At 39.6% G+C, this 22,333-nt stretch overlaps 1 protein-coding gene and 1 long non-coding RNA gene across 3 annotated transcripts; one reads left to right on the forward strand and one right to left on the reverse strand.

Annotated features, from left to right (window-relative positions):
- The first annotated feature begins 4,514 nt into the window (after positions 1-4,514).
- Positions 4,515-8,906, forward strand: LOC148025735 (uncharacterized). The gene is made up of 3 exons (XR_015693137.1): positions 4,515-6,347; positions 6,435-6,553; positions 8,273-8,906. It is a non-coding gene; the product is annotated as an uncharacterized LOC148025735 (long non-coding RNA).
- Positions 6,966-21,808, reverse strand: LOC148025736 (DNA (cytosine-5)-methyltransferase 1-like). Of its 2 annotated transcripts, XM_087692958.1 has the most exons (21): positions 21,213-21,805; positions 19,387-19,454; positions 19,150-19,246; positions 18,519-18,623; positions 18,284-18,406; positions 18,090-18,192; positions 17,117-17,331; positions 15,919-16,281; positions 15,180-15,238; positions 12,732-12,798; positions 10,172-10,414; positions 9,997-10,083; positions 9,837-9,905; positions 9,661-9,747; positions 9,471-9,558; positions 9,151-9,272; positions 8,902-9,006; positions 8,749-8,792; positions 8,591-8,660; positions 8,400-8,503; positions 6,966-7,517 (listed from the first exon to the last, which is right to left on the reverse strand). In XM_087692958.1, the coding sequence occupies exons 1-21, from the start codon at positions 21,438-21,440 to the stop codon at positions 7,328-7,330; spliced, it is 2,637 nt and encodes an 878-aa protein (XP_087549084.1). In that variant the 5' UTR covers positions 21,441-21,805; the 3' UTR covers positions 6,966-7,327. The 2 variants fall into 2 exon arrangements, 1 of the variants encoding a protein (XP_087549084.1); XR_015693136.1 differs by lacking the exons at positions 6,966-7,517; positions 8,400-8,503; positions 8,591-8,660 and having other exon boundaries at positions 8,755-8,792; positions 8,902-8,992; positions 21,213-21,808.
- Positions 21,809-22,333: the final 525 nt, after the last annotated feature.

Genomic DNA, 22,333 nt, shown 5'->3' on the forward strand with positions numbered 1-22,333 from the left:
CAAGATTCCCATCTTGGCACCAGCATAACTTGAAGGACCTTATCACAACGGTTGACATATGGGACATATCCCATTTCTTCCTTACGTTCACTACTAGAGACCATGTCACCAATACAAGGTGGTTCAATATCAACAAGTTGGAATGCATTGCAAAGGAGTTAAATCTTGAATTCTCATGGAAAGATTGCCCCATCAAGTGCACCATCCTCTTTCACACTAAGTTCCACCTTTTCTTCAGCCAATACATTCTTGGCAAAGCTGCTTGCGTTGAGCATGTCAAGCACCATGTCATTAGATATGAGATACAACATAGGGGCTCCTTACATGCACATGTGATCCTACGGTTACATGAGGTGGCAGATGTTGCAAATATGACAAATGAGATATGCACATACATTCCATCCAACAAACGATGACGAGTGCAATTCAATGAGAAAACTAAGAGCCCTCATCATGGCAGAGCAAATTCATAGGTGCCATCATGCTTGCTACATAAGCGAAAGTAACTGCCATGGTAAATGCAAGTATAGATTTTCCTATGCCTCGTGACGATCCGAAACCAATAATAGACCCTGAAACTCAATGATACATCTACTACCATCTTGAAGATGAGCACCGAAATGTTGTGCCATATCACCCAATGTTGCTGCTCCTCTAGGGAGTGCACATGAATATTCAACAAGTAGCAAACTCTTACATCTCTTGCTACTTGCTCAAGTAGTACACAATGAAGGCAAAGCCAATCGAAAAGTTAAATATTCAAACAGAATATGCCAAGAGACTCGGACTACAAGACTTGGACTCAAACAAGCAAAAAGTAATTTCTGCCACAATATTGTGCAAGCCAGTATCACCCAATAGAAGCAACGGTAAATTGCATGCAGATCCCAATACTCACACAAAGTGAGTCTATCAAGTACATTGACAGCTCCCCTGCACAAATATGACAACAAAAGCTCACAAGGATAGGGAATATCATCATGCACCCTATAGACCTTTACTGTGCATGGTCATCGAGCTTAGAGTATATAATATTCTATCACTACCACAAAAATATAACATCACTAAAACCACCACTGCATCTAATCACGAACCCACTCTTTACGATGCTTATGGATACCATGGAGCAGCACACGAGATTGGTACAATTCACCAACTTTCACCCAGGCCACCAAACTAAAGGTTTCTTCTTTAACACATTACTATAGCGAATAAGCTTTAAGTCAAAGAGCGAACTAATAAGCGTTGAAAGCTCAGCACAATCATACTACATCGAGTGCCAACTCAATGGTCTTGTGGCCAATTAGGAAGACCTTGAAACATTCATCATAGACTACATGCAAAGAAACTTGCTTGCCTCAGACCGAACCCACCAATTAATGAACATGATTATTCAAAAGATCCCTTTCATTAAAGACAACCCAATGGCATTCACAATACCTCTCCAACAGCTTCTTACTCTGAAAGTAGCGTTGTATCAATACGAATAAAGATGTTACAGCTCACGAAAGAGTTCCAAACAATTCTTGACATTACTCTAACAACAGAACAACAAGCTGTCTACTACAACCACCTCATCGATGTGACGGACGGCCTACACATTGTAAGCGGCACACCAAGTAGTGGAAAGAGCTTCCTTATACATTACTATGGTTACAACCTCATTACCATGAATAAGAGCATACTACTACAACAAGCACAGGAGCAATTGCAACTAGACTATACAGGTTATCCACAACAGTCCACTACCAATTCAAGATACTAGTACGTGCACATCAATATCCAATATAGTTGTAAGAGACGGATGAACGCTACATTGCAATAAGAGAAGCTAATGCAATCATCATCCATGAGATGTCCATGTTAACAAGGACAATGATCAATATAATAGTGCGCTAGATAATGAGCGTCTACCAAGGCTCGTTACGCAATCCATTCAGCAAGCAGCTCATGATACTATTTGGCAATCTTACACAATTACCGCCTATCTGTAACCATCAAACCAAGTTCTACAAATAATATCACATTACCTCCTTATCATACTGGACACATGGAAAGCACACATTCTCCAAACCTCGGTTCGATATGCACACGACATGCCATTCCTATAGGTTCTACAAGTGATCAGACATCGTTGTCCAACAAACGAGAGATACATGAATGCTTACATTAATGCATGATTGACAATGGCATCCTAGATTTCGTTGATCAAAAAACAACAATCATATGCACACACAAGGAAGATGTTCACAAATATAATAAGCAAATTCTACACAAATACTACACAACGGAACAGATCCACACCGTCAAAGTTTAGACGAATGCAAATAACAAGCTAACATTGCAGACCTAGACACAAGACAAAAACTTCCGTGAGATAGAGGAGATAGAAATTGGGGCAACTACAATGGTATAACTGAGAACATGGACCTCACCATAGGTGCAACAAATGGTGCGATATGTGAGACAGAGGAGATAGTAGTTGAGATGTGTGCAATGGTAACTAAGAACATTGACCTCACCATAGGTAGCAGCAAATGATGCAATGTATAAGATCAACCGTATCAACACATCGAACAACAAAATGATATTAGAAATCCAAGTCATGATCCAATCAACAAACCAACTCACCCTGTGACACAGCAAGCACCAACGCAAGGCACCAAATAGCAAATGGTACCATAAATCCATGTTCTCTTTGACACTTGCATACGCAATTACTAATCACAAATCGCAAGGAGCCACAATCAACCAAAAAGCACTTCTACACAAGAAGCGTGTTCACACCAAGACTAGTCTACGTAATGCTCTCCCGTGTAATCGAAATAAGAAATTTGTGTATCGTCGATCTTCCAGATCTATCTACCTTCGCTCCGACATTTTTCCTGACACCATGACTCAAATAGAGAAACAACACAGCTCAACAAAAAACAAACAAAGATTAAACACAACACATTCAATCACATAACAATCTCATACGCATCTTGTAACAAGTAATAAAGCAATCTTCTAAACCTTCTTTCAAACGTTATTTGTTAATATACTAATGTGTTTTTTTTTTCTCTTACCAACAAATTTATTAGCATACTAATGTGCTTTTCTCATTTTCTCCTTTACGGATATACATTATCCAAGTCAAAGATGACTCCAAACGAGATACACAATCCAAATGATACCTATTATGAATAAAAATACAAATATAATACTTCACCTAGCCACATTGACCTATACATGCACATGTTTCAACTATACATTCAAAACCATTGGAACACCCAACGCAAGATTGAGAACTGTCCTACAAATACACAAAATCGCAGATGTATAACAACAAACCAAATGAAAATAGCAAACGTTGCTAGGCAAAAGCCATCAACATACGTCAATGGCTTCACAATGTACAACGACCTTCAAAAACTAATTGCCACATCCACTCAAATTCTCGACAAAAAAGAACGGTGTCTTGCATCAAATGACAAGATCACAACTGGTACACAACCTCCTACAAACTTTGCAACCTTCATTTTTACTTGAAACAACAACACTAACTCATATATACTTAACATGCAAGACTCCTCAAAGACATACTCAAAAAACTCGAACTTGAGTATGAAGACTTGGTTGACAATCCACTACGAACAAACATATCCCAAGCACTTCTAGACACAAGAATAATGGCATCGAAACGTACCCAATTAAGCTACTGCACTATGGATTTAACATCTCGCTCAACCAGTTGTTGGTAGAAGTCATGAGAAAAGAAGGCAAAGACATACTAGAAGATCACATGAAAAAGAATCATTACAATAACGATCAAGAAGCTCACATACGTATTGAGCAGAGAGGTCTACACGACAACATAAACTACGTAACATGCAAGTTCTCTAACATAACTTCTCAAACATTTTTTAAAAAGGAACTAACAATATCAAATTTTCTTGCAAAAATACAAACAAAAGCAAATCAAGAAGAAACTAAACTTCTGCTAACACCAAACTTGCAGCCTCAACCACTACAAGTCCTACCACCAGTTCAAGTACTTTCATATCATATGCACTGTCTGCAATTAAAACCCGCGAGCCAATCCAAAAGCACTAATGCAAAGATACAAAAGCAAGTTCTTCATCTACAATATAAGGTGAAAGAAAAACGACGAGTACATATGACAAACGACCAACATCGAGAAAAGAATCCAACACCAAAAAAATCTTATCAAGAAAATGAAAAAAGGTATAGAAACATTCCAACCGTTTGAGAATAACTTTGAGACTAATATAAAAGTAATAATTGATAGCATAGACAAGACTGAGAATTTTGAGCAAGCTACCATCTAGGAAAAATGCAACCGTGTGACAAGATACAACCACCTATACGAACACCTAACAAGATGTAAAAAGTATTATCTTTTCGAAGAGAGGAAACCTCATTTAACATAGAAAAAAACATGAATATTCGAACAAGCTTGACTTTAAAACACTTCACATATCTAAGCATCGTAACAAACATGCAAGACTTGCACATGGAACTTCATTCTCCTTTACTTAGCTACACTTGTCAACCTAGTTGGAGGGGATGGTGCTCTTCCGCCACCCATTACTTCTAAGACATTCTGCTCCATCCTGCAAGCACGCCGCTGCCACACCCACACATCGAAAAACAGAGTTAGCTGAATTTCCAAGCAGTAAAGCTCAGGAAGAAGCGCCAAGTTATTGTACTGTGGACTCGATGGGCAGCATCTCGGCTTATGAAGGATCTGAACACAAAGCTCTTTGACATTGTGCGCATCTCTCCGAGGAATCACATGGTCACATCAGTTGCACTCACATCACATCGGCTGCGATATCCTAAAACCAGCTGCCCATCTCTGATCCCCGTATTCCTAACGCGGAGGCTACACACCTGGAGACCTGCATATCTCCTCAAATACATCTTTATGCAGATCCTCAGTGCAAACCCTGAGTTTGTTCTCTTGTTCTTGGGTCGAGCAGAAGGCGTTGGGCGGTGATGAGCAGATCTTGAGTGCAACTCCTGAGTTTCTTTTCTTGTTCTTGGGTCGAACAGAAAGCGTTGGGCGGTGACGAGCGGTGACTTGGAAGATATTGACACGCTTTATTCGTGTGTAAAGTGCGCCGTTCGACAGCAGATGCAGCTGCTCTGGATCATACAATTCATGCAGTATGACACTAGACAACAAGAAGGCACAGGTACATTTGCTCCTGTGAAATATTTCCTGCAATGTATGATGATCGTAATTTGTAACTATATGCGAGCAAGAACCTCTTGGGCATCGACAACATCACTACTCCTCTCTGCCACCACTGATGACTCGTGGAGTTCCAAACAATTTCTTTACTCCCGGCCCTGAATTTGAAAAGGGACACTTTTTCACTACTGTGCATGGCAGCAGCAGTACGCCGGGAATATCATGAACAGGCCATCGTGTGTTAGCGTGATCGGGAAAGGACTGCTATTCTAGTTTAGAAGACGGCTCTAGAAGGATAATTGGGATATTATCGTTGGGGTGGTAAGAGTAGAGAATCCATCTCGTGTCTACAGGGTCATGAAATATTTTGATTAGGCAAGGGACTATTGGATACCACATTGTTAGTCCATAGCCCACATTCAATTCGATTAGACTATTGGCTATTGGATATCACATTGTTAATCCAGAGGGTACATACAATTGTAATGCAGCAGCACAAGGTTGACACTAACAGCATGAAACAAGGGCTACCAACTTGAACTAGATCAACTGGAGATAGATTATAGCTCCACATACAACATCAATGTGGTGTTTAGCAATGGGTAAAGATAGAAAGATAGAACATCAGGACAATGCTTAGACAGTAGAAAAGGACGCAATCTTGGCAAGCCAGATATTTGACTACCATCAAATCAGGACTACAAGTATTTCAATACGTCCAAATGGTGGGAGAAAGCATCAATTTGTAAGTGATGATCCATGCCATCAATATATAAGAAATTTGGATTGTGAGACATGTTAGCAATTAGTGTATTCCTTGTTGGCTTGAATTGAAACACCCTCTCATTGTGCTGATCACCCTCTATTTGAGAATTTATGGAGGCTAAAGTAGTCAGTGAAAGCATCAATTGGAAGGGCTTTAGGCCATAAGCAGCAGTAATTTCAGTCCCAAATCTTTACTTTTATGGGCTATCATATACTACATGAGGTGACAGGACATGTTTCGCCATCATATCTAGAAAAGTGACTTTATTTGAGGCTAAATGATGATGATTTAGTGTTGGTGCAGGTTAACAAGCTTTATTTTTGAATGAAGACCAATGTATAGATGGCCAATATTTTGACAACTTACGCAAAAAATATCTAGGTGAGTTTTTGGTCATTTATCTTGATTTCTACCACAATACAAAACAGTGCAGTACAATAAAGTATAGTAAAGTACAATATTATACAGGGAAAGGGCACTCTCCCCCATATTCATGAACTAGTTCTGGAGTTCCTTTGAGAAACCAAATGTTTAGTCATACACTAAAAGACCAGTGAAGTCTACAAGCAGCCAACGTTCAGGAATAGGTATGCTTTTAACATTCTGGATTCTGATCATATAAAAATGAAGCAGGCATCAATAAAGTTACAACCATATGGTCTGCTTAAGTGTAAATAGAAGCAAGATGTCTGTTGGAGTCTCAGGAACCAATCTATCTTATTACCTGCAGATATAGAGGGTAAAATATTGAATGACTGAACTTCATAATGGAAGTCTGAAACTCAACCAAAAGTTCAGTTTCTTACAACCAGACTTCCAAGTTGTTGCTAACCAAACTGACTTTCATTGCTATGACACCAACTCCTTTGATGTAGGCAAGCTTAGAGTACTATTACTATATTTGTTGCTCAAGTTAGATGACTGCATTGTTTAAGGAATTCCAATCTGTTATATAATTTTACAGATTGTCTCTCTATTTTAAATGGCAACAAAGAGACAAATAAATAACTGGGCATCATCCTTCCCAAGGTTTGAATAAACAATTGCTTAGAGCTACAATAGTGTACAATTTCATGAATTTTAAATCTGTCCATGTGTGTGCATGACACCTAAATCTTAAGAATGATCCCAGGACAGGGAATGATTGAAGAAATGCAAAACCATTGTGGCTTTGCTCCTAACATTGAGATTTCCAATTGGAAATGACTGTCTGAAACATTGAAAAGTGCTTTAATTTCTAAGGCTCTGGAAGTATATCAATGGTAGGTTGAATTGTGATGATGGAAAGAGCATTTGATGCAATCCTCCAATAATCCCTCCAGTTCAATGATCAAATGATCTGAGAAAACTTGCAGAAACCTTCAAGCAGAGTCTTGTGCATCTATCAATGTGTCTGTCATTTGTTGGGCTGCACGACCAAGCCCATGTGGAAACTTTGCAGGTAACACCATCACTGATTCCTCAGGACATGTGTGTTGTGCTGCAAGGCCCAATGCATATCCTAAAGCCCTGGCTACTGGCACAGCCACAGCATTTCCAACTTGTATGTATCTGCAAAGGCATCTCAGGTTAGAATTGTCCAAAAGTCCACAGCCTTGACCACATAACCATTGCCCCATATGAAATCGAGAGCATTTTATCAGTCATTTTCCTCTTACACTGATAGGGACTAAAAGCAGTTTGCACAGCATCAAGTCAAACAGAGTCAATGATCCCAAAAGATTGATTAGGGCTGTTGAAAGCACATGATAAGTCACATTTAAGACTATGATCTCCAAAACTGTAGAATATTATGTAAAAGGCCAGCTACTCCTAAGTGAGGTTCTTGTAAATAAGTAACAAATTAGGGTAAAGGGGCCAATAAAGTAGCGCCCTCCAAAAGGAAAACACACCCCACCCCAATTGAGTGACAATTTTACAAGAAATATGTGGCTTTTTTAGCCACAATATAATATGATTTTTTTTTAATTACAAATGAGCTTAACTTGAGTTAAACAATTGAGCCATGTAAATTTTTTTATATTTTAGATTTTGTAAAACCCTAAAGTAATGCATCCTCGAGTGTCACTCTATTGGCCCCTCACTGTCCATCTTTTATGAACCTTTCATTTGTAACTAAGGCTACTTGATAAAAATATCAACATGTCCTAGTATTTTTTCTTTGAGCTCTATATAATATAAATAGTTTGACCATTAAAAAACATTTATGCAACTCACTTGGAAAAAAAAATTATAATGGAAGATTGCTTGATGACCATCTATTGGCCCCTTTACCCTAGTAGAAATTCACTTGAACTGGTATACAGGTTCTGAGACATTCCTCAGACAATCATCAGATTACAAGACAGATGAAGCTGGCTTTTTGGCCTTGACTGAGGATTTCTTCATAGAAAGACAACTGAATCAGAGATCAAAATGGAACACAACACTAACCTTTCTTTGACTGGACCAAACAGTTTATAGTAATCAGGGAAGCCCTGCAACCGTGCATTTTCTCTTATTGTTAGCACCCGGTCTTGTTCTGGATGAAGAATGGCCTGTAAGTATACAGATTCAACATCAGTTACATCTTTGACAATGGCAGTGTTGTGCAGAAAGGCATGAAACTTCAAGATTTTGAGAACCTGATTGTGTGGTTCTGCTCTGGTTACAACAGTTGGGACAGTCTCATCCCACCATAATCTTGCAAAAGGCCTACAAAATGAGCACATTAGCCTCGTGTCTTGTGACAAGTCCTTTCATCCTTTGAAGATTCATTAAAACAGTGGAAATGTAAACATACTTGAGAGAGCGCCCTTTTACAAATGTGATGGCATAGTCAGGAACCTGCACAAGCAATGTAAGTTGCAGAATCACACACAATTGAGGGAAAATAATCCTTTACGGCTTGTATGTTCCAATCTGAAATGTTGTTCCTTGGGCTTTTGATACTTACCAAAGGCTTCCCAGATGGCAAAAGCACCCTTTCCATATTTGTATCAAGTGCCACTCTGTTGTCTTCATTCACAATAACCCCTGGCAGGTTTCTGAAATTTGCTCCCTGAATTGTCAAAGCTTGAACGTACTATTATACTGGATGTATGACAATAAGAAAGTGCAGAACTGCTTGATTCTAGATATTTCAATATGAAAATTGTTCTTGGCCTTTCTTTTTATTGAGTTCCAAACGAGTGAATTTTCAAACCTTTGCTTTTGGAATCCTGCATGTGCGCTGGTAATCATCCACATTCAGCTGCAGAGGCCGATGGTCATAAAGCACCATTTTCTGCTTCTTGCAAGATGCCAAGTTAGTTTTGCCTGTTAAAACTGCAAAAGCAGAAAATGTAAATTTTCAACTAGAATTGCCAAAAGATAATACTTTGCAGAAACTTTTAAATGTTTACTGTTAAAGCAAGAAGAATAGGCAAGACAGAAATAGATATCTATGTATGCTATAATGTGGAGCTTCCTTGTGTATCATCAAATCAAACTGCAGCTGTTGGAAACTCAGTCAAGAAAGTGAACCTTCTTTTGGCAAGCGTATGTATCTTTGAAACTCTGTGCGAGCACCTCTCCCATATGATATCTCATCTCGAGATTCTGAATTTTCCACCTGATAATGCTACTTCTTGAGTTAAGAAATAGATTTTCAATGACATATACAGCATCAAAGCATAGAAATATGATTGCTATAGAATATCCTAGTATGGGTTACCGGAGGTAGGTCAGACAGAGCATCCCCCAGTGTCAAAGCCTTTGAGAGCTTTGGTTGTTGGGTCTCATCGTATGCTACCATATTCCTCTGTCAAAAATGACCAAAACCTATTCATATAAGCTTACAACCAACCATCAGTAGGAAGAAAAGTCTGATAGCTCAAGAGTGTACTGTACCTCCCACTCCTGAGGAATACCTCCTTTTTGGACAACATCATGACTTGGAAGAGGATAAGGCGGCAAAACCTTTCAGATATCACGAAAAGAAAAGTCTGTTAATGCCTGATAGAACCAATCAGAGGAGATGTAGATACACTAGTATGGAATGAACAAATACTTGTGTAGGTGTGGCACCCCAAAGGAACACCCGCATGCGAAATTGAGGAAGCCCATAACAGCCAGCAACCATAAGGCCTAGCTTTACCTGAACAATCAAAATATTTAGCTTGATCAGCACCATGCAACAATGTGACAAGAAAGCAATAGAGATGTCTACAATTATGTTGAAATACCTGATAATGCATTTGAACCAGCTGGCTCAAAGCATATCTTCCCAATATCCCACCAGCAAACTTCAAAATGTCCACCACATTTTCCATTAAAACATATTGAGGCCTCAAAAAATTGACAATGTCCATGTAGACAACGATCTGCTTGTTTCGAACATCAGCCAGAGGATCCTCCTTATTTCTGAAACGATTAAACCCACTAGCACCTTGGCATGGAGGACCACCACAGATCACATCAACATCACCCTGTATACATGCACATGTTCTTTCATGTCAAAGTAAATTTCAATTGAAACCAAAGCCAGGTTAGTTGAAGCCAAATTTTCAACAACTATGCTGGACAGCAACTGTGAGATGCATTTCACTGGCCTTGAAACACAAAACACCTGAAATGCCTAAAACATTTCACTGAAACATGAAAATTCCTAGTGAACTGGCTGAGTGAAACAACACTTTAAGTGAAAAAATGATTATTTGTCTTGCCTTTTTGAGGTTTTTTGCACACACTATATAGGGTACATCTGATGATATGCTATCAGCTTGAACTGAAACCTTCGAGATAAGTTAAGATAAAAGCTAAACCCACCCAAGTAGATACACTGCCAAGAAAAGGTTAAAAACGGAAAAATCTTATAGGTTTCAAGAATCTGAAACAATAATGCATGCTATATTAGACTTCGTCTCTAGCTCTTTTTAGTGTGCCCAAGTGCAACACATGCATGCATGCACCCAAAAAAAGACATCATTTGTTGACATAGGAGGATTAGCACATATAAATGTATAAGCTATAGCTCATTGTTTATAAAGAAATTTGCATCATATGCATTATTCACTCGCTTCACCTACCATTTCACTTGGGGCCTACCTAGAGGTGAAACATTTCACAGTTACCTTGAATCAGCATAGAATGCAAAGATGAAGATGCAAAAAGGAAGATCCTAATTATATGTTCTCTAAGGTTCTATGTCGCATAAAGGTAACTACCCCAAATAAAATGTCACAAGGTAGAATATAGCACCCTTTAGATTGAACCTCTACTCACTAGCAAATGAAACCGTTCTCAACCTACAAGGTAAATGTTGCTCAAAAACAATACTTCTTCTGCAAATGGTATGGAATAAGTCAAATAAGATAGACTAACTTACGCCAAATCAACAAATGAAAACATTATCGATCTACACTTCTCTTGCCTCTGCACATTTACCATGAAACATGTTTCACTAGGGCTGAAACGTGAAAACATTTAGCTTCTCTACTCCAAATATATGTGAAACTTGCCACTGAATGAGTGATGAGTGTGTGCAAGTGCTGTTAAGCTAAAAAAGGTGCATTACACCTTACCTTCATTAAGTTTATTAAACAGTCCCAAAACTCAAATGCACAAGTGTACTTGAGTGTCTCATAAGCAAAACCCTAAACTTTGGTCAGTTCCATCTTTGTAAATAGAGGTGCTAGGTCACTTGCATCCAGTTCATCATAGTATATCCACTACAAGGGCTGCCATCTCCATCAAGTATTTGCTACTCACCATCTCCAACTACTGTTATGACCATCTCTTGCTATCACCCTGATCATTTGGAGTCTGCCCACACCTACATTTGGTTCCAATTGCTGATGCCTTCACTACTGCTGCATTGGAGCCTCCCACTGAGTTCCATTCTGTTTTTCTGGAGTCAGTTGCCTTAGGGTACTGCTGATGGAACATTCTTCTTGACCCCTCTTTCCAGTTGGTGCAGCCCAGCCTTCCATTCGCCAACTCCTCCAGCCCCCGTCAGCCTCCCACACTGGACTGGAGCTGCTGCCAGCATCTCAAGCCTTGCATTTGGGTTCTCATCCAGTTGACATCAACATCCTCATCTCCAATTGGTGGTTGCTGCACTTAACATCCATCTCCAATGGACAATACTCTCCAACACCTCAATCAGCCCATTCCCACAAGAGATCATCAGCTGTTGGACTACTCTGCCTTCGAGCATTTTGTGCATTCATTCAACATTCATTCAATTTCATCTTCCTCTTCCCGACTTTGTGTTTTGTTTGAGTTATTGTGTTTTAATCATGTATGTACATGATTAAAACATATCTTAGCATGTATGTATATGCATACATACATACCTACACATGTGTGCATGTGCACACACACTCATGCACATACATATGTATAGGCACATATGTACATATGTATATGTGTATGTATATGTGTGTGTTTATACAAAGCTATTCCCTGGGATTCTCACTTAAGTTTTGCCTAGGGTTAAAGAAACCTCTTAGAGCAGAGACATTTAGCAATTACCCTACTTTTGCATCAATATTCAGAATGGTTCAAGAATAAGCCCTTAGGCTGAGCTTAGTCATTGTTACTAATCAAATATCTTCTCACATGCTCAAAGTATATCATGCTTAGTACAAGAAATGTAGATTATAATGAAGCATGGAAGGCAAATGCAAAACAATAAAATAGCAATGTAGCAAATATCTGATCAAAACAATATCATAATGCATGACCTGTAAGTAGGCAATTTCACATATCCATTAAAAGTGAGTAAAGGGAGTCTTGACATACTGGTAAAGGTAAGAGAGCTGACTTCTTGGCCCGAATGACAAACTTTTTGATGCTCTCCTCACAATCTCTGCGTGATAGAAAGCATAGTTAGCAATGTTACTATGCTACTACAAATATCAAGGGTAAAATCTAGCCAACAAAACAAACAAGGTGTTGAAAGAACAAAAGCTTGCATTTGAGAAGGCTTTGAGGAGATAAGAAGAAAGCAAAAACAATCCTAGAAATGAGGGCAAGATAAGTCAATGAGTAATTATATGGAGCATATAGACCAATGCTGAAAATGTTAAGAGCATGTGTAGACTGCAACTAGATATGCTACAAATCGATCACCTCCCACCTCTATGATACCACCCAAAGCCCCCTTTTTAAGAGCTTAGTCAAGTGGAGCTCTACAAGATCAAGATGGACATTATTCACCTATACATTGCCCATGCATTGTCACGAATTCATTTGACACACTGGCATGGATATTAACATTGATTGCAAGAATTTTGTTTGAGTTGTTGTCCATGATGAATGTATATATTAATGGCTTCTTCTATATTTAAAGCTAGATCATGAATTATGATAAATTACATTATATAAGTCATACTTATATATTATAAAGTCTATAGTTTTCTTTGGTCTCGAATGAAACTAATTATTAACATTTTAGGAAACTCGTATGAAGCCTATGAAACTTGTTTCATACCTCCTATTTCAAAAACCCTTGGCAACTATGACATTGACAAAACATTTAAAAGACAAGTGAATTCCATCTCAAGGATAGTTGCTATTAAGAAAATCTCTATATCACATGCATCCAAGTCCCTATAAACAAATCTCATGTATCCATGTTTGGAGTAATTTGTAGACTTCCTCATGTGGAAAGAATCCTTTTTGAGGTTCTACTCATCATGAACCTCTAAAAAGCACTTGATAAAGAGGTCCTTCAACTTATATATGTACATATCTTCTGATTATTATCCAACTAATGAGCTAGATTATATCCTTTTCAGCTAGGCATTTGCCAAAGATCTAATCTCATTTATCTTCTACCATCAGGTTGTTAGCCTCAAGTTAACATCATAAACTTGTGCAATTGCTCTATTAAGCCATAGCAATCACCACCTTATATTTACTCCTTGAATACTTGGCTCCTATTGGGGTATTGCACCTTAAAAGTACGGTTTTGCTAAGGATTCTTTCTACCAATCTAGCATTAGCTTTAATCACAAAGTTGTTCACTAGTTGTCTTTGGAGTTCTATGATGTTGTCTTAAAAAGTGCTACAAGTCCTAGCGATGTTCATCACAATTCATGTGCATTTCATTCCACTTTCTTCCTTTTCCTCATGACTTCTATATCAGCCATTAGCACCCTAGCTATGGCCTCAAACATTAGTTCTCTAGGTGTCTCAAAGCAAATCAATCATTCTACCTTCATGAAGAGCTCCTACAAAAATTCATTGTTTATCAGCTAACATGACCATTCAAAGAGGTCATATACTTGAGGGTTATTATCATGCAAAGCATCCACATGATAAAGCAATTTGTATCTTCCATAGTCTTCATCTTTCACAGATTGCACCTTGTAGAGCAACCAACATATGCAATGTCCAAGTCATCTAAGGAGCCAACAACTTACTACAAATTTAGAGCATCTACTAAGAAAGATTGCACATGCCACAATTCAAGACAAGTAGCTAATGCATAAAGCACCTCATATGCCATTGTAACTATGTGACAGTTGTTACAAGAACATCCCGTGCTTCTATGCTATCAAAGAATACTTGAGGACCAAATAAATCGACCAACTAATCCTTACAAAAAACTGATCATGCTATTAGAATGACTACTTGAAGCATAAAAGTATTTGCCAAATATCACAGTTTTCCCAAATGAGTTTTTTGTTTAAGTTAATTAAATTTAGCTAATGAATCAACCAACTAAAGAAAAAAAGCAAATGCAGCATTTTCCATAGCACATGATGATGATCCAAAAGGATATGCTACCTTTGACCCAAAGGTTCAACACTAATGGCAAGCAAAGGTCACTTTAATAAATAAAACCCCATCCAATCTTTCCCAAAGTGTTCAAATACCAAAGAGAACAATATATGTACATTGTGGTTCCTAATTCCAAGGATGAAGCAATGACCACATGTCCTGATTCAAAGAGGAGGCTGCCATTGCATTCCAAGCCTAACACTCAAGACCATCCATCACTAGATGAAACAAAAGAGGAAGCTGCCAATACATTCCAAGCCTAATGCTTGAGACCATCTATCATTGAATTAGCATAGTGGCCTGATCTAAATGCTCACAAAATATTAAAATCTGCCTATAGCAAATCTTGGGCATGCCACATTGCAAGTCTATCCACAACCAACACTCCCTTACTTCATTCAAAGCCCTAGGTGGGCCTGAAAATGAAAAGCCTCAAATAAGAACTAAGCCGAATCCACTTACCCCAATCCATCCATGGGCTCCCATGAATCCTCACTTGCTCCATATCCTTTCCAATGCACCTTCAAGTTCATGATAACAAGGGCAAAACCAATAAGGCATGTATCAAATTTTCAAGGGGTAAATTTTCAAAATGAGTTAAGAAATACATCATTAATGGAAATTTTCAATTTTATATACTTAATTAGTAGTTGAAAAGGATACTTCTATAGGCTCATCTCATTAAATAAGTAAATACTATTTTCTCTTTTCTTTCTTCGCATCTTAAATATTTGACTTCACATTGAAATAAATATGTTAAAAATCTCAATTTGAACTCTTTAATTGGATTTTATCTTGATTTAGGAAATCCCAAATTGATTGTCCGTTTTATTCCTGAAATCCATGTAGGCATTACTCAAAGCAAATTAAGCTAAATAGCGCCTCACAACCGAACATTAAAAGCTAGCCATGATGTGCTCAATTGCTTCAACTGCACGCAAGTGATTAGTATGGAAAAAGTTACCAAAACCCAAGAATGCACATGGGCCATTATTTGCATTTCCATTGGTGATGATTTGTTAGCAGCAAATCAATCAATAGTTGTTTGGTGTCAAAATGGATTCCTCCAGAGGATAAGTTTGTTTCTACATTTTATTATCCTTTTCGTGTATTGATACCTTATTTGTAAGACTTTTTTGTATTAACTCTGCAAAGGGCTTAAACAGTTTGATTGAGAGAGAGATGTAGTAAAGGCAAGAACCTTGAACTCGAGTCCTGATTTGTTCGAGGCGGAAGGACCAACACAGCGGATCCCTATGATTTTCTCAACTTCAAACTCGCCATCCTGTAAAGCAGTATCTTCGTCAGCTTCTTCCCCTTCTTCCTCACTTTCGCTGTTTTCTGCTCCATCCTTCTCCTCTACTTTGGCAGATTTGGCAGTTTTAGATGAACCTCGGGCTTTGTTCACAACTCCCTCCTCTTCCTTTGCATACTTCTCGCACAGCTTTTGCCATTCCTTGAGCAATGCAAGGAAATCCTCTGCAGCTTCATTCCGAACCTGAGTTTCTGGATGATTGTGTTTCAAGCTTTTGCAAGCATGCTCGTTCAGGTCAACTGCCCATTTCTGCAAAAGCAGGACTGTCAAATGTTGCAAAAAGGTGTAAATTGCACGCATATGTTGCATTATGAATTTATGGGGGAAAGGCAAACTAGTGGCCAGAAACTAGACCCTTTTTTCATCTTAATAGGTTTTTGGTTTGAAATTTCTGATCATTATGGCTGGAGCCTGAATATTAGACTTCTATATTCGTCTCAATAGTCTCTTAATTCAAGCATGGAAACTTTTACTGACTTATCACCTATACTCCACTCTTTTGACAACAAGAGCCAAGGATTACTAAGCTCCTGTCGTATACATGGAGAGAAAATAAAAAATGTATATTGGCTGCAATAAACTCACACCAATCAAATATTATCATGCAAGCTCTTAAACATTAACGTCTATGAACCTTAACGACGTTGGCCCAAGCTTTTAAACGTTAGTGTCTATTAACCTTAATGACTTTGGCCCATTTAGGGACATTTTGGGCCTATCTCTCGCATTTTGGGCAAGACCAGAAGGGGATCCGATGTGTAAGACTCATTCATTGGCATGGCCGACTTGCAATAAAACAATCTAGGTAATCATTGCCTTAGCAAACCATGAGCGGTTTCCATCCTAGAGTTCACTAGTCCCTCCATTGATAGTGTGGTTTCAATTCCATTGTGCGTTCAGGGATTAACTTTGAGTGGACATGCCTTGCAACCTAGTTACTTGCTTTAACTGACTAGTGTGGTTTCAATAGCATGGCTTTTAACTATGGCGTCGTTAACTTACAATGACTAAGTGAGTTTAGATACATTCATATGCAAGCTGTTTGTACTCTCTAGAAAGATATTGATACGTTCTTAAGACTTACAGTGGCTAACTTCACACCCGAGAGATTTGCCCCCATACATAATCCAGTGGACATTCCTCCACAGCCTGAATAAAGGTCAAGAAGCGCCATCTCCGACTTTTTGTTGGAAACCCCGTTTTCAAGCTTTGTCTGGTACGCAGCAGAATCTCCATTCTCTTGCTGCATTGAAGAATCGCTGGATATGGTCGAGCTTGAATCATTTCCTGAATCATGGTCTGCACAACGAAAACGAGACGTTTCATTTCTCTCTTTCTCTTTTTTTCGTGAATATGTGTATATTAATGTATGGAGATATTTACATCAGGCCTTCAGGCCAACCAAACAGAAAGGTGACAAATCACATGAAGCAGGCCTTCTGGCCAGCCAGGAAATCCTAGCAATTCACATGTCCAGCCAAAAAATTACCAAAACCTAGCACTCAAACATCGTGTTGGCGACACAATAGAAGTAGAGCAAACAATATCCAGCCAAGGAGCAGCCACATCGGGAAGGACCCTGTCCACTGAAATGGCCATAACAGTAATGCTTGGACACGGGCCACATGACCATGGATGCTCAAGGCCGAATCCAAAAAGAAAGCATTGTGGGTGCACCAAGTGTGGCAAAGAGCTGTCCATCTGAGAAAATAGAAGAGGCAGAGATAAGCTGATTGCAAGCAGAGGAAGAAGGGATCTTGCCCTAGACCCAAGACCAGATGGGCGTCTGCCCAAGGCTTGTGATGGGCAATTTTAATGTCTGCATGTCTATGAATCAGGTGATTTTGCCTCACTCTGTTATGGACGGTCAAGAACATCAAGAATGGGATGCTATGGCAGCCTTGGCTTTGAAACAGGACATGTGGTCGTGGCTACATCCTTGTGAGCATGGATTCACATGCCAATCTCTTCAACATTTGGAAACCTGGGCCACGCTGGATACGATATACCTCTCTCTCTCTCTTTCTCTCTCTCTCTCTCAGAGGGTGTAGAATTACCGGATGGAAGACTGTAGAACTTGGAGTATGCATAATCATACCCCATATCGTAGTAATAATCACATTTTGGGATCGTTTTTGTCGGCTTCTTACCAAAAAATTGCTGCAAAAAAACATAGTACATGCTCTAGTTTTCTGACAAATAAAAATCCCAAAATAGTCTACAATAGGAGGAGAGAATTGTAAGGACTCACCAGAGGAGAGAGTTTGATAATTTTTAACTTGCCTTCTAGACACTCTAAAGGATTGTCGTCTCTGATTTCAGAATAGAAAACCCTCTTCGGATCATGTTTCTTGCCCTCAGAATTTCCAATTGCCTGTCAGAAATCCAATGACAATATATCAAGTGCTTCCTTATCATGATGGTTAGACCTCGTTAACAGAACACGCATTACTTATAAAACACTGTGCAGGCATTTCTTCTCTTACTGTGTCTTGTGCTCGAAAGAACCATCGGGCTGTAAACCACAATGATCCGTCATCAGTTTTGTAAAACTCCATTATCCTGCCAATGTAGTCAGGTCCCTCTCCAGCCTGAAGATTAGCGCAAAAATGATAAAGTGAGGGAAGGGTAGAAATCTCCTTATTCCCCGCTCTCTAACAAGCTAATGACAGCTTATCATACTGTGGAAGACTCCTGACCCGAATTCTACATATAAAGTGTTCATGAAAAGTATTTCTGGTAGCAGATAGAAAAACCTTCAAAATTTTTAGAGAGATCTTCAAATCAAATTACATCTATTAGCCACTCCTATAACTAAAGTTTTTGTAAAGCTTAAGGTCTTAAACCTTGTTTCAAAGGTTTCTCAAAAGTTTGCAGGTCATTTAAGGTTCACTTCGGTTTTTTGTGAGCTGTGATGTCATAATACCAGAATCCTTTGCTGAATTACAGAAATTGGAGTGGGTGTTCTCAGCTTTGCCACAGGTTAGAATGGATAATTAAGGACGAGCCCAGTAATTGGGCCATTTGCTGTAAAATTAAAGCATCGAATTAACTTAAATAATTAGCCCAGCAATTGGGTCCAAATTCTCTCGATTGCAGCACGAGACTGAAGCATACGTTCACATAAGCGCAATCGTTAAGCTGGTAGAAAGTCCCGTCCACTTCTGCTTTTGTGTAATGGCCCACGCATATCGCTGCCTTCTCCTCTTGCTCGCTACAAAACACGTTGAACATAGGTCACTCGTTCACAACCCAACAGAAATCAGATTAATACTTAATGAAAATTAGAAGTCACTCGTGATTTTGATCTTCAAAGAAGCTGTGCACCCAATGCATGCAGGGAAAAACTAGAACCTGTTATCGCTCGAGGATGTCTTCTTTTTCTCGCTTGAGACACCGTCCTCTGAAGAAGCAGGTTTCTTCTGCAACACAATTTCAAAGACCACCACTTGATTTCACCTTAAGGAGCTTCTTAAGCACACGCATCTTTCTGAGACAGATGCCATTGCATTCATTCTCCTATGAGATGCGACATCTGTCCGTCCTTACTCACAATTTGAGAAAGAAAAAGAAAGAAGAACAACCAGAACATGTTAGACAGCTGGTTGACAATTTCTCCTACGTCTTTCCTGACTGACCTGTTGAAATTGCGACCGTCTAGACTGAGAATGCCACCATCTAGACATCTCAATCATGCCATGGAACTTGAACTCTCCCAAGAGAGACCCTTTTAACTTTCAGATATGCCCTTGCGACTTTTTAACCTTATAGCTGTTAACAGAAATTCATTCCATTATTTCTTCAACTAGTTGTCTGTCATTGCTTGCTTAATTGCACACCTTAGGTAACTTCTCAATAAGTTTTAGAAATTTTCCCACATGATTTCACATTTCTCCAGCTCTGAGACCCCCCATTTCTCAAACTGACTCTGACTCCAACACATTATGAATCCCTCCAAAGCAGCTACTACAGAGCTAGCCTTTTAAGCAGTGGACAAGAATTGCAGGTGCAGGAGGGTTGCCTGCAATCTTCCTCCCTCCCAAAAGACAACTACAACATGCTAGGTATGGTGTGGTTCCCTTGGATTAACTTATATAATGTTTAAATAGCTAGCTCAGAATAGCATAGAACTTCCCACAATGGAAAGTACCTAAGACTTATTGTGCACATGAACAAACAATTGCATAATTGCATACAGGTTTGCAGTCACTTGCACATAATCCACATAAAAACATAAAAACATTTTTTGGGAGCCAATACAAAAGGCCTTCTGCCTCACTGGTTTGCAAACATTTGCTTAGATGAACGATCAATAGGTAATGCAGCTCTAAATTTTAGATTGGAAACAATTCTCTACAGACTTTTTAAAAGGCCTCTCTTTCTGAATTAGACATGTCAGTTGCCACTGAGCCTCAGTTTTTCCTGAACACAGCTTAGGGACCGTGAGTGTAAGCTGAATTTGCTACTGTGGTAACATAATATGTGGAATCAAATAGCATGCCTGTACACTCCTGCAATCGACCATACAGATGCCATGAAGTATGGAAATTTAGTGTGTTGAGCTTCATCGACTGTGGTTACAGCCAAAAAAGGTAACAAAGTATCACGTTTTCACAGGAAACCTACCACAGTTCTTTCATCACATGTGCACGAGCTGTGCATTGAAACGTCCTTTTGCAGTACAATACTAGCTTACTTCAAGCAACCATGATGCTTCGGTGACCTTCACAGTAAGTTTTTCACATTTTCCCATGTGGGACAAGGGGCTCATTTCCCTTGTTTTTCCCTCAAGTGTTCAGCACCATGAGCATGAGCCCAGGAGACACTGCGGACCTTTTTAGGTGTGCTTGGGGGTAGGAAGCTGCAGGCCCAGGGTACGGACCGGCAGCCCTTGTCCCCAACCACACCTCGCTAAATATACAGACCCTCCCTCACAGGAGCTCATGATGTTGTCGTAATTGCCACAAGGAGGCTGCTGCCCCCTGTCCCCAACGTCACATAGCTAGGCAAGAAGTCCCTCTGTTGCAAAAGTTCATGATGTTTGCTATAATTCACAATGTGGGAATTATAGTGAGAATTTGGATAAAACTTCTTGTGTAGAAATATCAATAACGTGTCTTGTGATACAAATGATCACATACTAGTTTGCAAACTTTTGTGGCGCTAATGGAATTACTGACCTTGTCCTTTTTGGTAGGATATCTGTCAGGCCACCTCCGGGCAGCCTCGTCTTTGCTGATGGGATTGCCAAGAAAGCGACAAATGATGCCACCCTTGCGATTCTTGGAGGCCTTCTTGGAGAATCGAGCGTCTGAATCAGTCTTCTGCCTCTTGGTTATGACCGACATGAGCACGTCGTCGTCGCTCTCCTCCAGCAATTCAACTTCTGAGGCTTTTCTGGCCGGCATTGTGTGCTGAAATGGCGACGAATCTAACGAGGGATTTAGAGAAGCAGCAGAATTGAGAACAGAAAATTGACCGTTTGATCAAGACATCAAGACTCTGAAATTGACTCGCACGGGGAGGGCGGGGGGGGGGGGGGGGGGGGGGGGGGGGGGGAGAGAGAGAGAGACAGGAATCTGATAGAAGAACCTCCTTCCCTGTAATGGCCAGAAAGGGGGGACAAAAGGCAGAAAAACTCTCTGGAGGAGAGAATCCAACTCTTTCTTTGAACAAGGGGGAAGCAGGGGAGTTGGATTTCCCTCTGAGAGAGAGAGAGAGAGAGAGAGAGAGAGAGAGAGGGAGAAGGCCCAGTGATACTAAACAGTGCCTCAGATAGTGGGGGAGCGATAAGGCGAGGTACAAAAGAAAAAGGATGGAGAGAGAGAGAGAGAGAGAGAGAGATTATTTGAATTTTTTTTGTCGTTCCGAGAGAGAGAGATTATTTGAATATTTTGTCACTTTGATCCGCAAGGCGGGAAAATATGAACGTACCTCCCCCCCCCTTCCACTTACAACTTACAAGGTCGCTTCACACCCTCTCTTCTTTGTACTTTTCCTTATGTGTACTTTGCTCTTCCTCATCATCATCATCACAAGACCTAGCCAATATGGATACACACATATATGTTGCAATGTTAGATGCGAAATCATTTGTGCCGTTGGGATGCGGAACCGAGGGTTTGAACTCTCGCACCCACCATACTCAAACCACACAAGCTTGTTCAACATTGTGTGGCAATATCAACAAGTTGTAGCCTAGTTGGTCAAGGTAGGTGTGCGCATTTCGGACAATCTCTGGATCGATTCCTCCCTACTACATGCATGGCTCTGTAATATCTACCATCTCTCAGGATGGTTT

The sequence above is a fragment of the Lygodium microphyllum genome, chromosome 14, assembly GCF_053477565.2.
Source record: "Lygodium microphyllum isolate KBCC chromosome 14, Lygodium_microphyllum_v1.1.10, whole genome shotgun sequence".
Taxonomy (NCBI): domain Eukaryota; kingdom Viridiplantae; phylum Streptophyta; class Polypodiopsida; order Schizaeales; family Lygodiaceae; genus Lygodium; species Lygodium microphyllum.

Excerpts from the sequence above, each read along its gene's own strand:
- LOC148025736 (XM_087692958.1), bottom strand. The coding sequence starts at position 21,440 with ATGCCGGCCAGAAAAGCCTCAGAAGTTGAATTGCTGGAGGAGAGCGAC. Across the intron at positions 18,193-18,283 it reads TTATCAAACTCTCTCCTCTG|CAATTTTTTGGTAAGAAGCC; the intron begins GTGAGTCCTTAC and ends GTTTTTTTGCAG. Across the intron at positions 16,282-17,116 it reads CGGGTGTGAAGTTAGCCACT|AAATGGGCAGTTGACCTGAA; the intron begins GTAAGTCTTAAG and ends CTGCTTTTGCAG.